Source organism: Dama dama, chromosome 9 (assembly GCF_033118175.1).
Source record: "Dama dama isolate Ldn47 chromosome 9, ASM3311817v1, whole genome shotgun sequence".
Taxonomy (NCBI): Eukaryota; Metazoa; Chordata; class Mammalia; order Artiodactyla; family Cervidae; genus Dama; species Dama dama.
In genome coordinates, this window is record NC_083689.1 from 45,976,510 (window position 1) to 45,996,429 (window position 19,920).

Genomic DNA, 19,920 nt, shown 5'->3' on the forward strand with positions numbered 1-19,920 from the left:
ATGGACGCGCGCGGGGGCGGCGGGCGGCCCGGGGAGAGCCCGGGCGCGACCCCCGCGCCGGGGCCGCCGCCGCCGCCGCCGCCGGCGGCCCCCCAGCAGCAGCCGCCGCCGCCGCCGCCACCCGCGCCCCCTCCGGGCCCTGGACCGGCGCCCCCTCAGCAGGCGCCCCGGACCGAGGCGGCGCCCTCGGAGGCGGCAGACGAGGGCGGCCCGCGGGCCCGGCTCCGCAGCCGAGACAGCTCTTGCGGCCGCCCCGGCACCCCGGGCGCCGCGAGCACGGCCAAGGGCAGCCCGAACGGCGAGTGCGGGCGCGGCGAGCCGCAGTGCAGCCCCGCGGGGTCCGAGGGCCCGGCGCGGGGTCCCAAGGTGTCGTTCTCGTGCCGCGGGGCAGCCCCGGGGCCCGGGCCGGGCTCGGGCGCCGGGCCCGGGCCGGCGGACGAGGCGGGCAGCGAGGAGGCGGGCCCGGCCGGGGAGTCGAGCGGCAGCCAGGCCAGCTTCATGCAGCGCCAGTTCGGCGCGCTCCTGCAGCCGGGCGTCAACAAGTTCTCGTTGCGGATGTTCGGCAGTCAGAAGGCCGTGGAGCGCGAGCAGGAGCGCGTCAAGTCAGCGGGGGCCTGGATCATCCACCCTTACAGCGACTTCAGGTACTGTCGCTTGGAGGGCCAGCCGGCTCGCGCGGAGGGGCACGGCGAGCGGACGCGCGCGGAGGCAGTTCTGGGAGCGCTTCGAGAAGGGCGGGGCGGTGCGCCCCACGGGTGACCTCGGGGCCCCCTCAGTGACCTCGGGCGAGTCCAGGACCCGCCCCAGAAGGACCTGGGCGCCCAAGGCGCCGCCCTTGGAGGGGCGCTGGGAGATGCACGCAGGCTCGTGCAGTGATCCTGGCGCGCCCCCTCCCACGCAACCTGACATTCCCCGCCCTTCGAGTGGGCGCACGTCACGGGCCACAGGACCAGGGTCTGAGCGCAGAGGGGCGGAGAGGACGAATAGAGGGGAACGTGGGCGCCAGGGAGGCGGAGGAGCGGAAGGAAGGAGGAAGGAAGGGCGCCCGGGAAGGACGCGCCCCGTAGAGGCTGGCGGAGAAAGGGTTAAGCGGACACGCCGGGTCCCACGGTCTCCACCTGCGCCCCACGCCGCAGGGAGGCGCGTCCCGGGTCCCTGGGCCTGGGTGTTGCGCGAGGAGTGGGTGCTGAGCGTACTGGGATCCCGCGGCTGTGTCTTCTCGGAGCCTCATCAGCTCTGGCGGCCGGGTGGCGTGCCCAGGTGTCAGTGGTTGGGTCGTCGATGTGGATTCAGCCGGCTGGTGCGTGGAAAGGCTCAGAGCAAGGCCGGAGCAGGGTCATGCCGCGTTTGTTTGCAGTTCCGTTCCTGGGCGTGCGCTGTGTGGCCTCCGAATGAGAACGATGCCTGTCACTGCAGTCCGTGTGTGATCAAGAGCATGTGACTGCGGGAGGCGGGGGTCCTGGGGGCGCGGGCCGAGCGCTCTGGGGGTGTGTCTGCACGGCAGATCGCGGCTGTATGTTGGGGAGAGATGGTGTGTGTGTGTGTGTGTGTGTGTGTGTGTGTGTGTGTGTGTGTGTGTGTGTGTGTGTGTGTGTGTGTGAGGTGATATGTCCATGACTGGAGTGTGTGAGCTAAGGTGCCCAGGGTCTGTGTGCCCCGCTCCGCTCAACTACTGGCTGTGGCTCCCAGGGCGGAGGCGGTTTCAGCACCACGGACAGCAGTCCGGAGGCCTGCGGGTCCTCTCCCTCCGTGGGTCCTCTCCCTCCGCGGGTCTCCAGTCTCCTCTCCTCTGAAGTCGGAGGAGGAGCGGACGGACCCCCAGAGCCCCAGCTCAGAAAGGGGGCTGCGGGACTCTCCCTTTGTCTGGACGGCTGGGGAAACGGAGGCCCAGGGACACAAGTCAGGGGCAGAGGCTGGAGGAAAGTCCATGATTCCAGCTCCTCACCCTTCAGACTCTCCTGGGAGGTGAGTGCAGCCTTGACTGGAGGTTTGGGTTTGGGGAGAGGCCAGGGGCAGAGGTCCCAGGGTCACATCCTGATGGGGTGGGGGGTGGGGGCTCTGGATGGTCCCGACCTGCCTGGGGGCTTTGCATCCTTCTGTAGATGGCTCTGGTCTGTGAAATGGGGATGGACTTGACTTCCAGGGCTCTCTGGCCCACCTGGTCCCCCTATGAACTGGGAGCTAACACGAGCTGGCTGGAAAGGGATATGGGGGACATGTGGGCAGCGGGAGGTAGCTGCAGAAAGTAGTCATTCCCCTGTCCCCTCCAGCATGTCTGTTTGCAGCTTCCCCAGGGCAGTGGGTGGCCCTGAGCTTCCTCTCATCTGCAGAAGGGATGGTGGTACTGGGAGAAGGAGCTGGATGTCCCCATCCTTCTGCCTGTCCTGCACAGTCATTTTTGTGTCCCTGGGCAGATACATTGTAAACGGGGTGATCAATGGAGTGGGGGCAAGGGAGGGGGCATATGTGGCCTATAGCTGGGACAAGGTAAGCCAGTCAAGGTAAAAACCCTAAGATCCTGCAAAGCTGGAGTGTAGCTACCCCAAATTTACACACCAGGAGAGGGACACAAAGAGGTAAATTCACTTGCCCAAAGCCACACAGCTAGTCCCAAGCCAGGCAGAGTGGGGATTCATGCCTGGGGAGGCTGGCCTCTGAATCCGCACTTTGAATTGTCAGGCAAGCTGGTCTCTGGCCATGTCCTGTCCAGGCCAAGAAGAAACAAGAGGAAAGAAGGCATCCTGTGTTCATGGGTGTGTGTTAGTTTTAAGAACCATTCATGGAGCAGCAGGGAGGGTCCTTGGGTCTGCTTGTCTACACTTGGCTCTGTCTATGCTCATGACCTGACGATGCAGACACTGTCCCTGCTGGCACCCAGGTGAGCCCTGGACATGACTGAGAAGGGAAATGAGGCCAAGAGGCCAAGGCTCCCACACCAGCCCCAGGACCACTTCCTTGAGCAACAACTTTGTTCAGGTTGACCCAGCACCTGTCTGGCGTGGACAACAGGACAATTCACGTTTGATGAGCTGGAACAGCTGCAGCCATGGCTCACTCCAAGGACCACGAGGGCTTCCAGGGAGGGGGCGTGTCTGCAGAGGCCTCGGGGAGGAGGGCTCTTGAGGAAGGTGACCAGACTGAGGCTGGGAGAGAGGAGTACAAAGTCTGGACCAGGTTGTGGAGGGGCTGGGGAAGTCTGCAGTGAGGCCCGAAGTCCTTGTGTGTAGCCTGGAGCCCTTCCCAGGCTTCCCTGCCTCAGTTTCCCCAAATTCAAGGTGTATCCCACTTCTCTTGATCTGATTCGTGTCTGCACCACCTGTGCACTCGGAAGCAGCCTTTTCCCCCTTGATATGCTTACCTGCTTCTCTCACATACTCCCCCACCATGGTTTCCTGGGGCCTGGCATGCAGGGGGCCCCAGGATGATTTGGGGAACCCGCTGAGGGGCCCATGTAGGTGCCAGGTGAGCCCGTGAGTCAGGTCGTAAACCTCATTTCCTGGCAGCTTAGGACCAGCCCCAACCCTTTCTGGGGGTGTCTTCACTTTTTCATGGGGTTATGGGTAACACTAGAGCTGGCGCCTGGACACATTTGTTCTACAAGCGTCCATGGGGTGGCGGAGGGGAGAAGCATGTTCCAGGGACAACAGGAAGCTCTCCCATTCTGGACCATCCACTCCTTTGCCACTTTCTTCACCTGCTTGGATGGTGGTCACTTGGGGATCAAGGCAGCTGTGGTTGAGTGGGGGCCTGGGCATGTCTGGAATGGGGCGCCAGTGGCCTTATCTCTCCAGAAAGAGTATGGGCGGTGGCTTCCCAGGGCCTTTCATCCTGTTTCCAAGTCTGTAAGCGTCTCTCAGTTCTGACCTGAGTCTCTCCTGCTGCTCAATGTTCCCAAATTGTGTGCCACCAGAAGGCCTGGTTTTGCAGGGAGAAGAGAAGTGGGTCCCTTTCCTGGCCCTCAGCAGAGTTCAGACAAAGCCAGGTCCTGTGGATGCTGGCCTGTATCTGTGTGACACCCTAGGGGACCCTAAGAGCCTGGGGTGATAGAGGGCTGGCCTGAAGATCCGACAGACCTAGAGGTCTTCTCTTGCCCCAGATGGCCCTATGGATCAGCGGGAGATCAGGATGCGTCAGCTCATGAGAATAAGCCCTGAATTATCCCAGGGGTGGTGGGGGTGGGGTGGAGTCGGGAGGGGAGGCAAGACAGGAACGGGGCCCAGAGCTTCCCTGGTTCTGAATCCAGCGCTCAAAGTGGGGGGCAGTGGACATACCCATTTCTCAGGTGGAAGAGTTGTGGCCCAGGCCACCCAGCAGGGAGGAAGGGAGCTCCATTGTCCCTGTGGGGGGTCAGGGGCCCCTCGTCACTCCACAGGGTTCCTGCCTGAAGTTGGAGCTTCTGGTCCTTGAATTCCCTGCTTTAGATTGTCACACACCTATGCCCCTGTATCCACATCCAGGGCCTGGGCATGACCTGGGGGCTCGGGGGGAATGCTTGGAGAGTTCCCTTTATATAAGATAGCTTTCTCAGCTACCCACTTGCTCAGGAAAGACCCTGCTTCACTTCCCCCAAACACAGCGAGCACAGGCCACCCCACCTCCTGCCTGGACACCACCCTCCACCCCTTCCTGGCCTTCCGGCATCCTGGCTGCCAGCAGGGATGTTTGTCCTTCTCACTTTAAACTCACTATGTCCATGGCCCCCACAGCCCCACAGAGCCCGGCTTCCACACCTCTCATCCCATTTCACCTCCCTTTATGCCCCTGCTCCAGCCCCAGGCCTCCCAGCTACCCAAAAGCAAACTCCATGCTGGCTGTTCCCTGGGCCAAGGGTGCAGTGTCCTGTACTTCGCCTAGCGGCCCTTCTCCGTCTTCTGCCCACATGCCACTTCCTCCGAGAAGCCCTCTTGATTCATCCTAGCTAAAGCAGCCCCTCTGAAGCATCCCAGTCATTTTTCTGTCTGTGTGGAACGGCCAGCTCCCAACCCAGGCTGGGGCCCCAAGGGAGTGCTGGGTTTGTCTGGTCACCATGTATCCCCCTGGCCTGGTACCCAGTCGGCCCCACAGTCTGCCCTGTCTTGGGATCACCCAGGAATCCTCCCCCGGGGAGTCTCCCTTTCCAGATCACTGACACCTGCCTGGGATCTGTAACTCATGTCCAAGGGCTCAGGCCCTAATCCTCCACACCACCCCCCCCACCCCTCCCGGCTCATCCTTAATTGCAGACCTCCAGCCCCTAATCCCCTGGGATTTGCCTGATCTGATCCATAATTCCTAGACTGCCTCCTGCCCAGTTCTTGGTTCTCCGACCTGGAATAGAGGGAGCTGCTGCCCTTGTTCACCGTGTCCCTGGCCAGCAGCTTCAGGCTCCTGGGACGCCCGTGCCGGCCCCTTGCCTGGTCCTGCCCTGCCCCGTCCTGGAAGCACAGGCTGCTTGTCCAGTTTCCGGCGATGAAGGGAGGGGCCCGGAGCACTGGAGATAGGAGGGTGATCACGTGGTCCCTAGCTCTGGTCCCCAGCTCTGGAGGTCCGACCGCCTGGCTTCTGTCACTTAACCATTTCCAGCCTTGGTTTCTTCATCTGCACAGAGAAAGGCTGGGCAGCTGCTGGAGCAGGTGCTGGGCTCCTGGTGGGCCCCACTGACATCAGAACCATGTGGCTGTGGCACCCGGGAGAGGGTTCTGAGTGCTCCTGTTCACAGAGTGCTTGGGTCATTGTGCTGAGCCCCCCACTTCCTTCCTGGGAGCCCTGGCCTCGCTGTCTTTCAGGGCCCAGTTCCTATCTAGGCACAGGTGGGAACCAGGGTCTGAGTGTTTTCTCATGGGGTCTGTTTGTTCGGGAGGACTTCTCAATACAGGGTTTAATTACCATCTCCAAAGACCCTGGGTAAATGAGGTAGCTGTGATCCCTGCCCCTGAAGCCCTGACCTTGTCCTGGGAGTTCTTGGGGTCCTGTGGGGTTCCCTGGGTCCTGGTGGGAGGGGTCTCTGGGTCCCAAAGGTCCCTGGGTCCTGGGGAGTCTCTGGGTCCTGGGGGATGTCTCTGGGTCTCAGGGGTCTCTGGGTCCTGGGGGAGGTCTCTGAGTCCTGGGGAGTCTCTGGGTCCCAGGGGGGTCCATGAGTCCTGGGGGGGGACATCGCTGGGTCATGGGAGAGCATCTCTGGGTCCTTGGAGGTCTCTGAGATGGCCTGCTGTGGGAGGGGCTGCCGGGATTGGGCAGATTAGGCATGGAGGCTTGGAGAAGAGTGATCAGCTCTGTGGCTGCACAGCCCCAGGGGGCAGGCAGGCCCAGGAGAGGTGGGGGTGCAGGGGAGGGGGACGTGGAACCTCTACCCCAGGCCTCAGTCCCCTCCTCCTGCCCACCTCCAGGAGGACCACATTGGCTGAAGGGAACGAGGCTGAGACCCTGGGCAGCCAGGGATAATTCCTAGTGACCAAGGGGCACAGGCCAGGGCTCAGGCCTGCAGGTGGAGTTCCTGGCAGTGTGGGCAGTGGACAGGACAGGCCCAGGGGTGGCAGGCTGGCTCTCAGGTCTCTGGCCCCACATCCCAAGGCTGGGCCACCTCTCTGGTCTGTCAGTGGGGAAGTGTGGTGTCTGCCCACACCTGCCCCCCACCCCCCACCTGCAGCCTGACCCCAGAACAAAAGGAGAGAATGTCTGTGATGTCACCTGGGGAGGGGGAGCACTTGTGCATCTGGCCATTTAGACTTTCTGCCCCACCCTGGTGGTTTCTATACCCCCCAATTTAGACTGTTTCTAACCCCCTCTCCTGGGTTTCTGGGCTCTCTGTAGGTTTCTTCTCCAATGGCCTTCAGTTACTCTTTCCTGCTTGCTTTGTCCTCAGGCATAAGCCCTTCAACCCCAAAACTGGGGCTGGGGGAGAAGGTCTCAGTCCAGAAAGAGGGGGGTTAGGAGCTATGCTGTGGACACACTGGGGGTGGAGGTGGGGAGCAGGCAGGTGAGGCTCGTCAGTCAGGTTGGGGCTGGGGTCCTGGGGGTCTCAAGGATGAGTAGGTGATGCAGATCAGAGGTCTGAGCCCTACGTCTGGTCTAGATTCATGTAAAGAAGGCCTTGATCTTGGAGCAGTCCTTTGTTCTGCCCTTATCACTCACCCCAGATCATGTTGACACTTTCATCTCTCAAGGTCTCCATCCATCTCCACCCCAAGGTGGGTTTCCCAGCTGGAGTCCCCATGGCCACTGGGAGAAGTCCTCAGCATGTGTGGGTGGACAGGGTCAGGTGACCCTCAAAGCCTGCCTTTCCCTGGGCTCCTCCCAGAGAGAGAAGAGACTGAGGTTCCCAGGAGCTGGAGGGACTTGCCAAGGTCACACTTGCCAGTGGGCAGGAGCCCAGACCTGGCTGTTGTCACCACCGTCTTGGACTTTGGCTCCCTTCCAGGCTTGGCTCTCACAGACCAGGCTGCTGTGAACATCTTGTTACAAATCACTTTTTAATTTTTTTTTCTTCCTCTTGGACGATTTCCTTGGGATCAATTCCCCGAAGTGGACGGCCTGGGTTACTGGGCAGGTGAGGTGCTGTAACTCTTCCCTAACAGGGCTGCTCGCAAGAAAGCTGACCCACAGCGTCTCCGAAATCAGGGTGCTCACTGTAGTCAGGTCAGCACTGGTGTTTACAGCTTTCTGTTAGTTTTTGCTAATTTGGGAGAGTCCCTCCAGCCCCCGGGAACCTCAGTCTCTTCTTCTATCTGAGGGAGGTCCAGGAAGTGGCAGGCTTTGAGGGTCCCCCAGCCCTGTCCTGCCTGCACACGCTAGAACCTTCTCCAAGAGGACATGGGGACTCTGGCCATAATGGGGAGGGCGCCTGGCCTACCAGAGAGCCCAGGATACCCACTTCAGGGTGGGCATCTCTCCCTGCACTGAGAGGCAAAATCAAAGGACTCTGTTCCGAATTTTACACCATCCTTTGTCTGAATCTTGACAGGGAGTGTGGCCTCAGACCCCGATCTGGGGCATCCCTTCATCACTAAGACCCTGGTCCTTGGCGTTTTCTTTGTATACATGTGTTAACATAAATACAACATAGCATTTGGCCTTTAACCATTTAAAAGTGTACAGTCAAGTGACATTAAGTACATTCACAATGTTGTGCAACCACCACCTTTTATCCTTGCCAGAACATTTTCATCTTCCCAAACAGAAACTCTCCAGCCTCTGACAATCAGGAACCCACTCTCTGTGTCTGTGTATCTTCCTGTTCTGGACGTTTCCCATCAGTGGAATCACACCCCATGTGTCCTCCTGTGTCTGCTTCTCTCACTGAGCACCATGTTCTCAGGGTCCATCCACGTGGTAGCGAGTGTCGGGGCTTCTCCACTTTTTGTGGCTGAGTGATGCTCCCATGTGTGGAGGGACCACATTATGTTTATATGTTCATCCACTGATGGATGTGTGGATTGTTTCCAATTCTGGCCGATGTAAGTCATGCCATGGTGGACACTGGTGTACAAGAGTCTGTTTGGATACCTGCTTTCCATTCCTTGGGTGTAGGTCCAGGACCCATCTGGAATTGCCAGGCCACGTGGTAACTTTAACTTTCTGCAGCGCTGGACAGTTTTCCCTTGAGTAGTTTTGATTCCTGTTTGCTGGATTGCTGCAGGGCTGGGCATCTTTCCATGCGGCCTTTGCTGTGTCCATCTGTCCTCATGGGTAAATGTTGAACTCAGGACACAGTGCCTGGCTGTTGATAGATTTATTCCTTAAATGACAGGCCATTTCCCGAGAGCATAGCATTTCCAGGTGGAATTCTGGAATTGACCTCAGGCACACGTTATCAGTCCTGAGTGTGTGTGTCTGGCAGTGGAAGCAACCAGTCATCCCATTTTCAGGCATATTTATCACATGAAACATCCAAGCCTGGCCAAGTCGGGTCACTCAGGCTCCTCTGTCGCCTGGCCCTATGCTCTGCCTGCCAGGCCTTCCTCTTCCTTTCTCCCTGCCCCTGGGGCACCCCAGCCTCTGCCGTGCCTCCAGCTCCCCCCCCCCACCCCACAACCCTGGGTGCTTTCAGAAATGGAGGGATAGCGAGTGACCCCTGCTCAACCTTCCAGTGCCCCACAGGGAAACCCAGCGGGGGTGGGGGTCCTGCACTCTGGTACCCATCCCATACCTGCAGCCACCGCCCAACCACCCAACACTCCTGGAGCCAATCCCCACCCCACCCCTCCAGTTTCTCCACTTGTCTCCTCCCTCCCTGCTCAGTCTTACTTCCTTTGGCACGCCAACCTTGAGCCAGGCACATTGGACCTTTTTGGTCCTGGGAAACATTTAGTCAGTTTTTAAGTGGCTATTCCAGGTCTCTGACTTCTTCAGAGAAAGACGGTCAGGCTGGGCCTGTGGGAAGAACCGGGCTGGAGGAGCCCAGGCAGCAGTAGAGTGCAATCTGGGCCGTGGGCGGGCTTCCTGGAGGCAAGGGCCACATCAGCCCTGCGTGCTAAGTTGCTTCAGTCGTGTCCGACTCTTTGCAACCCCATGGACTATAACCCTCCAGGCTCCTCCATCCATGGGATTCTCCAGGCAAGAATACTGGAGTGGGTTGCCATGCCCTCCTCCAGGGGATCTTCCCGATGCAGGGATCGAACCTGCGTTTCTTACATCCCCTGCATTGGCTGGAAGGTTCTTTACCACTAGCGCCATCTGGGAAGCCCTCACCAGCTATGACCCGGGGTGGGGGCAAATTGTCAGCTTCGCCCGAGTATACAAGTTCTGGGCCGGTCCTCGATGGCGCCTTCGTGCACAGTGGGCCAGGCAGAAGCGCTCAGAGGAGGGCCCCACACAAAGGTGGAGCTGTGACCCACTGCGCCTCGCCCCCAGGTTCTACTGGGACTTCACCATGCTGCTCTTCATGGTGGGAAATCTCATCATCATCCCCGTGGGCATCACCTTCTTCAAGGACGAGACCACGGCCCCGTGGATTGTGTTCAACGTTGTCTCGGACACATTCTTCCTCATGGACCTGGTGCTGAACTTCCGCACGGGCATCGTGATCGAGGACAACACGGAGATCATCTTGGACCCCGAGAAGATCAAGAAGAAGTACCTGCGCACGTGGTTCGTGGTGGACTTCGTATCCTCCATCCCCGTGGACTACATCTTCCTCATCGTGGAGAAAGGCATCGACTCTGAGGTCTATAAGACGGCTCGCGCCCTGCGCATCGTGCGCTTCACCAAGATCCTCAGCCTGCTGCGCCTGCTCCGCCTGTCGCGCCTCATCCGCTACATCCATCAGTGGGAGGAGGTGAGTGGCTGCGCGTGGGCGCAGGGGCGGGGCCACGGGCGTGGGCGGGGTCTTGCGGGGCTGGTGGACAGGGGCTGTGGGGCTGGGGCACAGAGGCAAGGGTGGGGTCAGGGGGGTCGTGATGGGCTGGAACTGGGCTGGGATGTAGGGGCAGGGTCGTGATGGGCAAGGGGGTGGTGATAGGTGAGGATGCCGTGATGGTGATGGGACCAGGCAATGGCTGCAGGAGGCACTGGGAACAAAAAGGCCGGGCCATGATGGGAGACCCTTGGCGGGGAGTACTGCAGGGTCCAGGGGCCTACTACAATGAGAAGACAGGCGGGATTAGACACACAGAAGTAGCGGTGTCACTGAGTACACTGTGCGGAGTTACAGGAGCTGCAGAGAGGGGCCTGGGAAACTTAGGAATGAAACCTGAGCAGATTGGGGGCAGGCAGCTAGGGGCATGGTCACAGGAGCCCCTGCCTGCTGGGGAGTGAGGTCATAGGGAGCACTGCATGAATCCCTGACACATCTGCAGCCCTTCCTTCATCCTGCCCTGTGAGAGGCAGACTCCACAGCCCTGTTGGCAATGGGGAAACTGAGGCCTCAAGAAGTGAAGTCATGCCCCTCTCTCCCAAATTCACATCCACTTCTGGACTCAGTGTGACCTGACTTCTGCAGCCTGTGGCCACCACACAGGCTCAGAGTCACCAGAACTTTCCAGGACGGTGACAAGGCTGCCGGGGGGGGAATGGGTGAGGACTGGGTCGCTGGAAGAGGCAGTGGTCCTCAGAGAGGACAGTGGGTGGCCGACCAGGCAGAGATTTGGTGCCTGGGCAGCAGGTTGGTAAGGGGCCACATTCTCTAGTCTAGGGCATTTCATTACCTTGAAAGGCCTCGGGGGAGTGGGGGCTACGAGGAGGTAAGATCTGCCCCTTGAGGGGGAATGGGCCCTGTGGAGGACTGCGTCTTCCCACTGCTGGTGCACGAGTGACCATGGGTCTGCCGGTAGCTCATGTGAGCCGCCCTGCCTCGCCCCCAGATCTTCCACATGACCTACGACCTGGCGAGCGCAGTCATGCGCATCTGCAACCTCATCAGCATGATGCTGCTCCTCTGCCACTGGGATGGCTGCCTGCAGTTCCTGGTGCCCATGCTTCAGGACTTCCCACGCAACTGCTGGGTCTCCATCAACGGCATGGTGGTGAGCCCCACGCCCGCGTCCCTCTTGCGTGCCTGGAGCACAGGGCGCCTGAAACCCCCTCTGGTGGCGAGCGCTTCTCTGGGCTGCTGTCCCAGTTGGAGCCTTGCAGGTCCCGAACTATGGAGATCCTTTGCCGTTTGAGGGCAGTAGAGCTGCCTTTGTCCCCCTCGCCCCTATAGAAATCACGTCATCTGCTTACTGTGTTTTGTGATCCATTCCACTCTTTTATTTGCATGTATGTGTGTGCATGCTGTTGCTTAGTCATGTCTCTTCAATCCCCTGGAGTGCAGCCCACCAGGCTCCTCTGTCCATGGGATTCTCCAGGCAAGAATACTGGAATGGGTTGCCATTTCTTCAAGGGGATTTTCCGGACCCAGGGATCGAAGCTGCATCTCCTGCACTGGCAGGCAGACTCTCCCACTGAGCCACCTGGGTAGCCTGTTTTATTTGCACAGTGTGTTTAAATGACAATTTTATCATAGTCCTCAGATGGGAAGGTGGTATCATCGGTCTTGAGAAGTAATAAATTGGGAGATTCAGGAGCACCTATTGCTTTCTGCCTGAGAGACTGACTGTTAACAAGCCTTTCTCCCGCTGGGGTGCATTTGGGGCACAGGGCAGGTGGGCATTGATGGGCGGGAGCAGTGAAGGGAAAACCCTTGGGCGCCCAGCCCAGCGCCTGGCACAGCTGCCCGGCTGAGGCAGCTCATTGTCTGGCCGGACACCCAGGCATGTGGTCCTGTTTCCTGAACGGGGCCCGCTGCCCCTCCCCTAGCTGGTTCAACTGAGGACTGGCGGAGGGTGGTGGGTTTCTTCCTGGTCCTGTCTGATGCCTCTTCCACCCCACCCCTCTGATCAGGATTTTAGTATCCCCAGCTTGCTGTCCCCAGGACTTCCCCATTCTTTGGCCTCAAAGATACTCATCAGAGGTTGTAAAGTGGTGAGGGCTCTTGAACACCCAGGGCTGGACTCTAGCTGCTCGGAGCCTGTTTCCCCAGGAATGAAGTGAGGGAAGTGGCTTCAGGCCCGGCCCTTTGCTGAGTTGCTGTAATATGTGTGCATATCATGTCAGCTGCCTGAATCTAGTTTCCCTTGGTTGACTCTGGACACAGGGAGGTGGATGCCTGGGGAAGGGTGGGCAGGCAGGGCCCTGGGTGGGGGGTGGGGGAGTCGAGGGGCTCCCTGGGGACCAAGAGGCTCCCTGGGGACTGCGAGCCCCTGCCCACCACCCACCCTTGGACTTGCAGAACCACTCGTGGAGCGAGCTCTACTCCTTCGCGCTGTTCAAGGCCATGAGCCACATGCTGTGCATCGGGTACGGGCGGCAGGCGCCAGAGAGCATGACGGACATCTGGCTGACCATGCTGAGCATGATCGTGGGTGCCACCTGCTACGCCATGTTCATTGGCCACGCCACCGCCCTCATCCAGTCGCTGGACTCCTCGAGGCGCCAGTACCAGGAGAAGGTCTGAGGGGGGAGGCACCCCGGAGGGTCTGGGGTCCACCCCACATCCCTCCAGCTCCAGGCGTTGTGCTCAGGATGGAGGCCAGAGGGGTAGAGGGGATGGGGACCCCAGAAGGGTCTGTGGCTGTGATCAGGACTGGACACCCCCCCCTCGGTGGGGGGAGCAGCTCACAGAAGGACAGTGAGAAAGCTCAGGTCCCTGAGGAAGAAGTCTAGAGGGGACACAGGCTAATGAAAGGGAAAGTGGGGGAAGAGGTCTGAAAAGGATAGGGCCGGGAGACCCCTTGGTGAGGGGTGTCTCTGGGCTGTCCCAGGATGGGTGGGGGTGCTGGGGTTGCTCAAGGACACAAGGGAGGCCTGTGGGAAGCAAGGATGTCCTGGGACTTGGCCTCCCTGGTGCCAGTCCAATATGGCCCCATAGGTCAGCCCTTCCTGGAGGTCAGCTTCAGTCTTCTGCCTCAGTTTCCCCTCCCTCAAGCCAAGGGTGGCCCAGTTCCCCAAACCCTGACCCATTGTCCCTGTACTGCTACCCCAGGGCTGGCCTTGGCCCAGCAGCTGCTGCACCCCCAGCAGTGTCCAGCAGTCAGGTCGGCCGGGTCAGCTGGGCCTGGTGCCAGGCGCCCCGGCTGTCCGGAAGCCACCAGCCTCCCACCCAAACACGAGCTGGTGCCGCCACCCGCCCGCCGTCACGGGTTCCGCTGAGCTCAGGACAGCTGTGGCTGGGCGGCGCTAGGGCGGAAGCGGGGCCTGGGCTCCCCTGGGGGTGCCACCCTGGGGACAGTAGGGCCTGGTACCCCTGACTGGGGCCCTTGCCCCCAGCCCTGTTCAGGAGGGGCTGGGCTGGCGATTTCTAGAAAGATCATCGAGGAGGGGGCCACCAAAGGGTCAGGGGCAGTGGGAGGGGTTGCCAGAAGATATTCAGGACACAGGAGTTAACTTTTACTGCCAGGGTTATACTTATCGGGGGCATTTTAGTCGTTCATCTGAAATTCAGATTCCCTGACTGTCCCATATTGTCGTGGTCATAAGCCGAGGCCCGCTCAGGCTGGGACTCTGGAGCAGACACTGCTGACCCAGCACCCCCTCTCCCCGGTCCTGTTACAGTACAAGCAGGTGGAGCAGTACATGTCCTTCCACAAGCTGCCAGCCGACTTCCGCCAGAAGATCCACGACTACTATGAGCACCGCTACCAGGGCAAGATGTTCGATGAGGACAGCATCCTGGGCGAGCTCAATGGACCCCTGAGGGAGGTAGGGGTTCTGAGAGAAGTGAGCTCCTGGTGATCTGTATTTGATCTTTACTTAGACATTTACATCAAGTTAAACTGGCAAAACTGGATATAGGCAGAAAATACCCATCTTCTGTCCTGTCCCTCCACCAGTTCCTCCGGCTCTCCATCTGTTTTCTTACAAAACCATGGACACCTGTGGGCCTCCAGGTGTCCGCACTCTAAGCACCCCCCACCCCCACCCCCCAGACCCTTCTCTGAATTGAGGGAGGAGCTTGTGACACCCAGAGGAGGTGAGGGAGGGGCGCACCCTTCGATCCCTCTGAGGGTGACACGAGGGACGCCCTGGGAGATGGTTCCCAATGCTCAGTAAGAGGTGTGCCCCAAGGAGCTACACTCAGGTGCATTCTCTTATTTTGGGAGAGTTTCCCTGCGATCAAGGGCTTGTTTATTTGTGTTTCTCTTTCTGTGACTTGTCCATATCTTTTGTTTGTTTTCCTTCAGAACTTTTGGCCTTTTTGTTTTTAGAAAATTTTATTTTTTTAATTGAAGTATAGTTGATCCTCTGGGAAGATCCCCTGGAGGAGGCACAGCAACCCACTCCAGTATACCTGCCTAGAGAATCCCATGGACAGAGGAGCCTGGTGGGCTATAGTCCATGGGGCCACAGAGAGTCGGACACGACTGAGCAACTGAGCACAGCACAGAGTAGATTTATAATGTCGTGTCAGTTTCTGGTGTTCAGCAAAGTGACTCATCTATCTATACACACTTTTATAGGTTCTTTTCCATTATGGTTTATTACAGGTTGTTAAGAGCTTCCTGTGCTACATAGTAGGACCTTATCTATTTTACATATAGTATCTGCTAATCCCAAACTTTTCAATTACCTACCCCTTTCCCCTCTGGTAACTATGTTTTGTTTTTGGCCAAACCACAAGGCTGCCAGATGGTTCCTCAACTAAGGATCAACCCAAATCTGGGCCCTTGGCAGTGACAGCATCAAGTCCTAGCCACTGGACCTGCCAGAGAATTCCCTAATAACCTGGAGGACTTTACCTCTAGGTGATGTCAATTTCCACCCCGAGACCATTTGTCTTTTTTAAGATTTTTTTCTGACGTGGACCATTTTTAAAGTCATCCCTTAAATTTATTACACTATTGCTTCTGTTTTACGTTTTGGTTTTCTGGCCACAAAGCGTGTGGGATCTTGGCTCCCTGACCAGGGATCAAACCTGCTGCACCCCCTGCATCAGAAGGTGAAATCTTAACCGCTGGACTGCCAGGGAAGTCCCACCCATTTGTCTTTAAACCTTGCTGATTGTGGTTTCTCCTCCATGTGGAATTTTTATGCTGTATACATCAGATGCTCTGTGTATGCTTGCTGTATACAGCAGGTATCCCACGTATACTTGCTGTGTACAGCAGGTGCTCAAACCTAACTGCTGCACACAAGTCTTCAATGTCTCCTCTCTGCGCACAGCAGGCATGTAGTACATGATCGTTCTACAAGCAGGTACCTAACACCTGCCTGCTATACACCTAGGTTTTAGAGAAATTCTCCTGTGTTCTCTTCCAATATGTGTAGTCTCCTGTTTTGCATGTGGACCCCTGATGCCTTTGCAATCTGTCCTGGAACCTGGTGTGAGGAAGGGTCCGGGCTCTCCTGCTGTGGGGCTGCACCTTCAGGCTCTGGGTGAACCGCCCTTGTGCTTGGTCTGTTTCTGGACTTTTCATCTGGCCCACAGGCTCCGTCTGTTTTGTGTGCACCAAACCCACACTGTCTGCATCACAAGTTTTCAGTGTGTTTTGGTGCCTTGGAGGCTGAGTCCTCTGCTCTTTTTTATTTTTGGCTAAGCTGGGTCTTTGTAGCTACACAGACTTTTCTCTAGTTGCGGTGTGCAAGCTTCTCATTGTGGTGGCTCCTCTTGTTTCGGAGCACAGGCTCTCGGGTGTGTAGGCTTCTCATTGCAGTGGCTTGTTTCCTGAACACAGGCTCTAGAGTGTGTGGGCTTCAGTAGTTGCGGTGCACCAGCTTAGCTGCTCCATGGCATGTGGGATCTTCCCCGACCAGGGATCCAAGCTGTGGCTCCTGAATTGGCAGGTGGATTCTTTACCGAGTCACCAGGGAAGCCCCCTGCTCTTCTTTGTCATGGATTTCCTGATGTTTCTGCTCATGTATTCTGAGTGAACTTAACCAGCCCCGGTTGTTAAGAAGTGAGCCAGGCAGCATTTCCACAGGCTGTGAACTGTGGCCCTACCCAGGGAGAAAGGGTGTCTCCCATGTCAAAGATGGTGAGCGGTGCTAATGACACTGTGTTCACAGCTCTTCTGTGCCTTTGGGGGGTTTTCAGTGCGCCTTCATGTAGGTTTGGACGTGTCTTGTTAAACTCATGCCGTGCCACCTCATGTAGCTCTTTATCTGGGTGGATACGGGGTCATCTCACGCATTGCATCTTCTTTGGAGTGGCTTTGTTTGTACAAAAAGCTGGGTTGTCTCTTTATGCTAAGCGTTCCTTCTTATTGAAATGTACCATAGAGAAAAGTGCCCCTCCTGTCCTCAGGGCTCACCTGATGGACATTCTATCAAGTAAAACCTGCACGTAACCCCTACCCAGATCAAACATGGAAGCTTCCCATCCCCCAAAGCTTCTCCACAAAAGATAAACAGTACCCTGACTTCTACATCATGTATTCACCTTAAGGCTCTTGGTTTTCACGTTGTTTTTTAAAAATCACTTGCTATTTTGACTAACTTCCCTTGTTATAGTTTTCCATTGACTCTTTTGGGCTTTTCAGGCAGTCCTATTAATAGAAAGAGTAAAGAGATAATTTTAGTTTTTCCTTTCCAGTTCTTATGTCTCCAAATGCTTTTCCATGTCTGTCTAACAGCATCGACCAGTGTTGCCAACACAGAGTTAAACAGTAGGGAATCTTTCCTTGATCCTGTCCTTGGCAAAACCTCCAGTGACTGCCTCTTAAGACGCTGGTCTTTGGTCTAAAGTGTTCAACTGCTTTCACAGATGGAGAGTTTGAGAGGTGCAACCTCCAAAGGGAGGGTAAGATGGGGAAGCCTGACACTGTCCCCCTCCCACCCCCACAGGAGATCGTCAACTTCAACTGCCGGAAGCTGGTGGCCTCCATGCCACTGTTTGCCAATGCTGACCCCAACTTCGTCACGGCCATGCTGACCAAGCTCAAGTTTGAGGTCTTCCAGCCGGGCGACTACATCATCCGTGAGGGCACCATTGGCAAGAAGATGTACTTCATCCAACACGGTGTGGTCAGTGTGCTTACCAAGGGCAACAAGGAGATGAAGTTGTCTGATGGCTCCTACTTCGGGGGTGAGTGTTGGTGGGGAGCCGGAGAGCAGGGTGGCAAGCTTAGGGGCACAGGTGCAGCAGGAAGGACCCCAGATTGGGTAAGGGGAGCTGGGGCACTCCGCTGGCTGCAAGGGCACTGGGAGATGGCCCAGCAGTGAGGCCACCGCCCCTGGCCACACGCAGAGATCTGCCTGCTGACACGGGGCCGGCGCACGGCGAGCGTGCGGGCCGATACCTACTGCCGCCTCTACTCGCTGAGTGTGGACAACTTCAATGAGGTGCTGGAGGAGTACCCCATGATGCGGCGGGCCTTTGAGACAGTCGCCATTGACCGCCTGGATCGCATTGGTGAGTGGACACAGAGGTCAGTCTCAGTGGCCGCCCAGCAGAGACAGTCTGGGGGGGGTGGTGGTGCTGTGGCCTAGCTGACCCTCAGGGCCCCTTCTCTGGCCCTGGGACCAGATTCCCCAAGCCACTTTCTCCCTTGACCGAATACAACCTGGGTTTCCCAAGGAAAAGGAAATTTCTGCTCAGCAGGCAAGTATTTGAGCACCTGCTCTGTGCCAGGAAGTGACAATGTGGCCCCTGAGGAGGATGCAGCAGCCACCCTCAGGCCTGTCATGGAGGAGAGGTTTGGGGGCAGGGAACTTCCTTGTGATTCCAAGCAGAGACCCAGATGAGTAGGCGTTACCAGTAGAAAGACAGAGGGCATGACCTGGGAGTGGACACAGCATGTGCCAAGGCCCTGAGGTGGGAAAGGGGCCTGAATTATGGGGAAGTCAGGGAAGCTGGGAGGAGGGAGGCTTGAGGGGGGTGGGCAGGCACAAGAGCCCTAGCGGGTAGTAGAGGGAGGCATTTGGACTGTAGATCAGAAGCAATAGGGAGCTATGGATGGTTCTAGGCAGGGGAGGACCTGATCAGATGTGTATCCTATGAAGCTGTGTGTATACAGGAGGACTCTGGGAGCCTGGCCTGTGTGTGGGGCGGGGGGTGGCCCAGGGAACTGGGGAGAGGCAGTGGAGGGGGTAATCTCGGAAATGGCTGAGCACTAGCTGAAGACTAGATGCAGGAGTCAGGGAGGCCCTTGGTGCCATGTGTGGGAACAGACACAATGAATGGCTGCAGGACCACGAGTGGGTAGGAGGGGGAGGAGAGCCAATAGAAAGAGGACTTGCCAGGATACAGAAAAAACATTCAGTATGTTTATAGACAACAAGCACATACAATGTAGCTCTATACAATAGGTGCTTAACATATTTGCTGTATACAGTAAGTGCTCAACAGCAGCTTGCTACATATGCCATAGGCCTTCAGCATATGGACTGTGTACAGGCAGGAATTCCACATGCTAGCTACACACAAATGTGCCTGCTTCCTGCTTTCTGTATACAGTAGGTGCACAATTTCGGCTTATACGCAGCAGATACTGGACGTCTGTTCACGCTGGCTGTACAGTCAGGGTCCAGTACCTGCTCTCTGTGCACACCAGGCACTGGGACACTGGCCTGCTGGTTGCAGGAGGCGCCAGGGCATGCCTGCTGTGCAGAGGCAGCACCTCTGACACCCGCCTCCCGCCCCGCCCCCAGGCAAGAAGAACTCGATCCTGCTACACAAGGTGCAGCACGACCTCAACTCCGGCGTGTTCAACAACCAGGAGAATGCCATCATCCAGGAGATTGTCAAGTATGACCGCGAGATGGTGCAGCAGGCCGAGCTGGGCCAGCGCGTCGGCCTCTTCCCGCCGCCGCCGCCACCTCCACAGGGCACCTCAGCCATCGCCACGCTGCAGCAGGCCGTGGCCATGAGCTTCTGCCCACAAGTCGCGCGCCCGCTTGTCGGGCCCCTGGCACTCGGCTCACCGCGCCTCGTGCGCCGCCTGCCCCCGGGGCCCGCGCCCACTGTCGCCACTGCTGCCGCCTCGCCCGGACCCGCGCCTGCAGCCAGTCCCCCGGGCGCGCCTGCCAGCCCCAGGGCACCGCGGACCTCGCCCTTCGGTGGCGCACCCAGCTCCCCTGCCGCGCCCCGCGCTGGGCCTGCGCTACCTGCGCGCCGCCTAAGCCGCGCCTCGCGCCCGCTGTCTGCCTCGCAGCCCTCGCTGCCCCATGGCGCACCCGGCCCTGCGGCCACGGCGCGACCGGCCAGCAGCTCCACGCCGCGCCTGGGGCCCGCGCCCGCCGCCCGGGTCGCGGCGCCCAGCCCGGACCGTAGGGACTCAGCCTCGCCCTCACCGGGCACCGCCGGCGGACCCGACCCGCTGGACTCCGCGCGCTCACGCCTTTCGTCCAACTTGTGACCCTCGCGCGCCGCCCCGAAACGGGGCGGGGCCATCACCCAGACCAAAGCCATGCCATTGCGCAGCCCGGGCCGCCTGCCCCAGAAGCCATAGAGGAGATGTAGGTAGTTGTAGTCGGACGAGCGGCCCGGGTCGGTGGGAACAGCCCCTGCCGTGCCCCACCCCCCCCACC

General features: G+C 58.4%; 1 protein-coding gene across 1 annotated transcript; it reads left to right on the plus strand.

Moving 5' to 3' along the window:
* HCN2 (hyperpolarization activated cyclic nucleotide gated potassium and sodium channel 2) lies at nt 1-19,915 on the plus strand. Its single transcript, XM_061151162.1, has 8 exons — nt 1-644; nt 9,829-10,252; nt 11,277-11,438; nt 12,686-12,904; nt 14,008-14,154; nt 17,236-17,476; nt 17,639-17,803; nt 19,042-19,915. Exons 1-8 carry the CDS (start codon nt 1-3, stop codon nt 19,746-19,748), a joined length of 2,709 nt encoding a protein of 902 aa, XP_061007145.1. The 3' UTR covers nt 19,749-19,915.
* The last annotated feature ends 5 nt before the right edge of the window (nt 19,916-19,920 follow it).

Coding starts and splice junctions, on each gene's coding strand:
- HCN2 (XM_061151162.1), top strand. CDS start 1: ATGGACGCGCGCGGGGGCGGCGGGCGGCCCGGGGAGAGCCCGGGCGCG. Junction 11,439..12,685: donor TCTCCATCAACGGCATGGTG/GTGAGCCCCACG, acceptor TTGGACTTGCAG/AACCACTCGTGGAGCGAGCT. Junction 12,905..14,007: donor GGCGCCAGTACCAGGAGAAG/GTCTGAGGGGGG, acceptor GTCCTGTTACAG/TACAAGCAGGTGGAGCAGTA.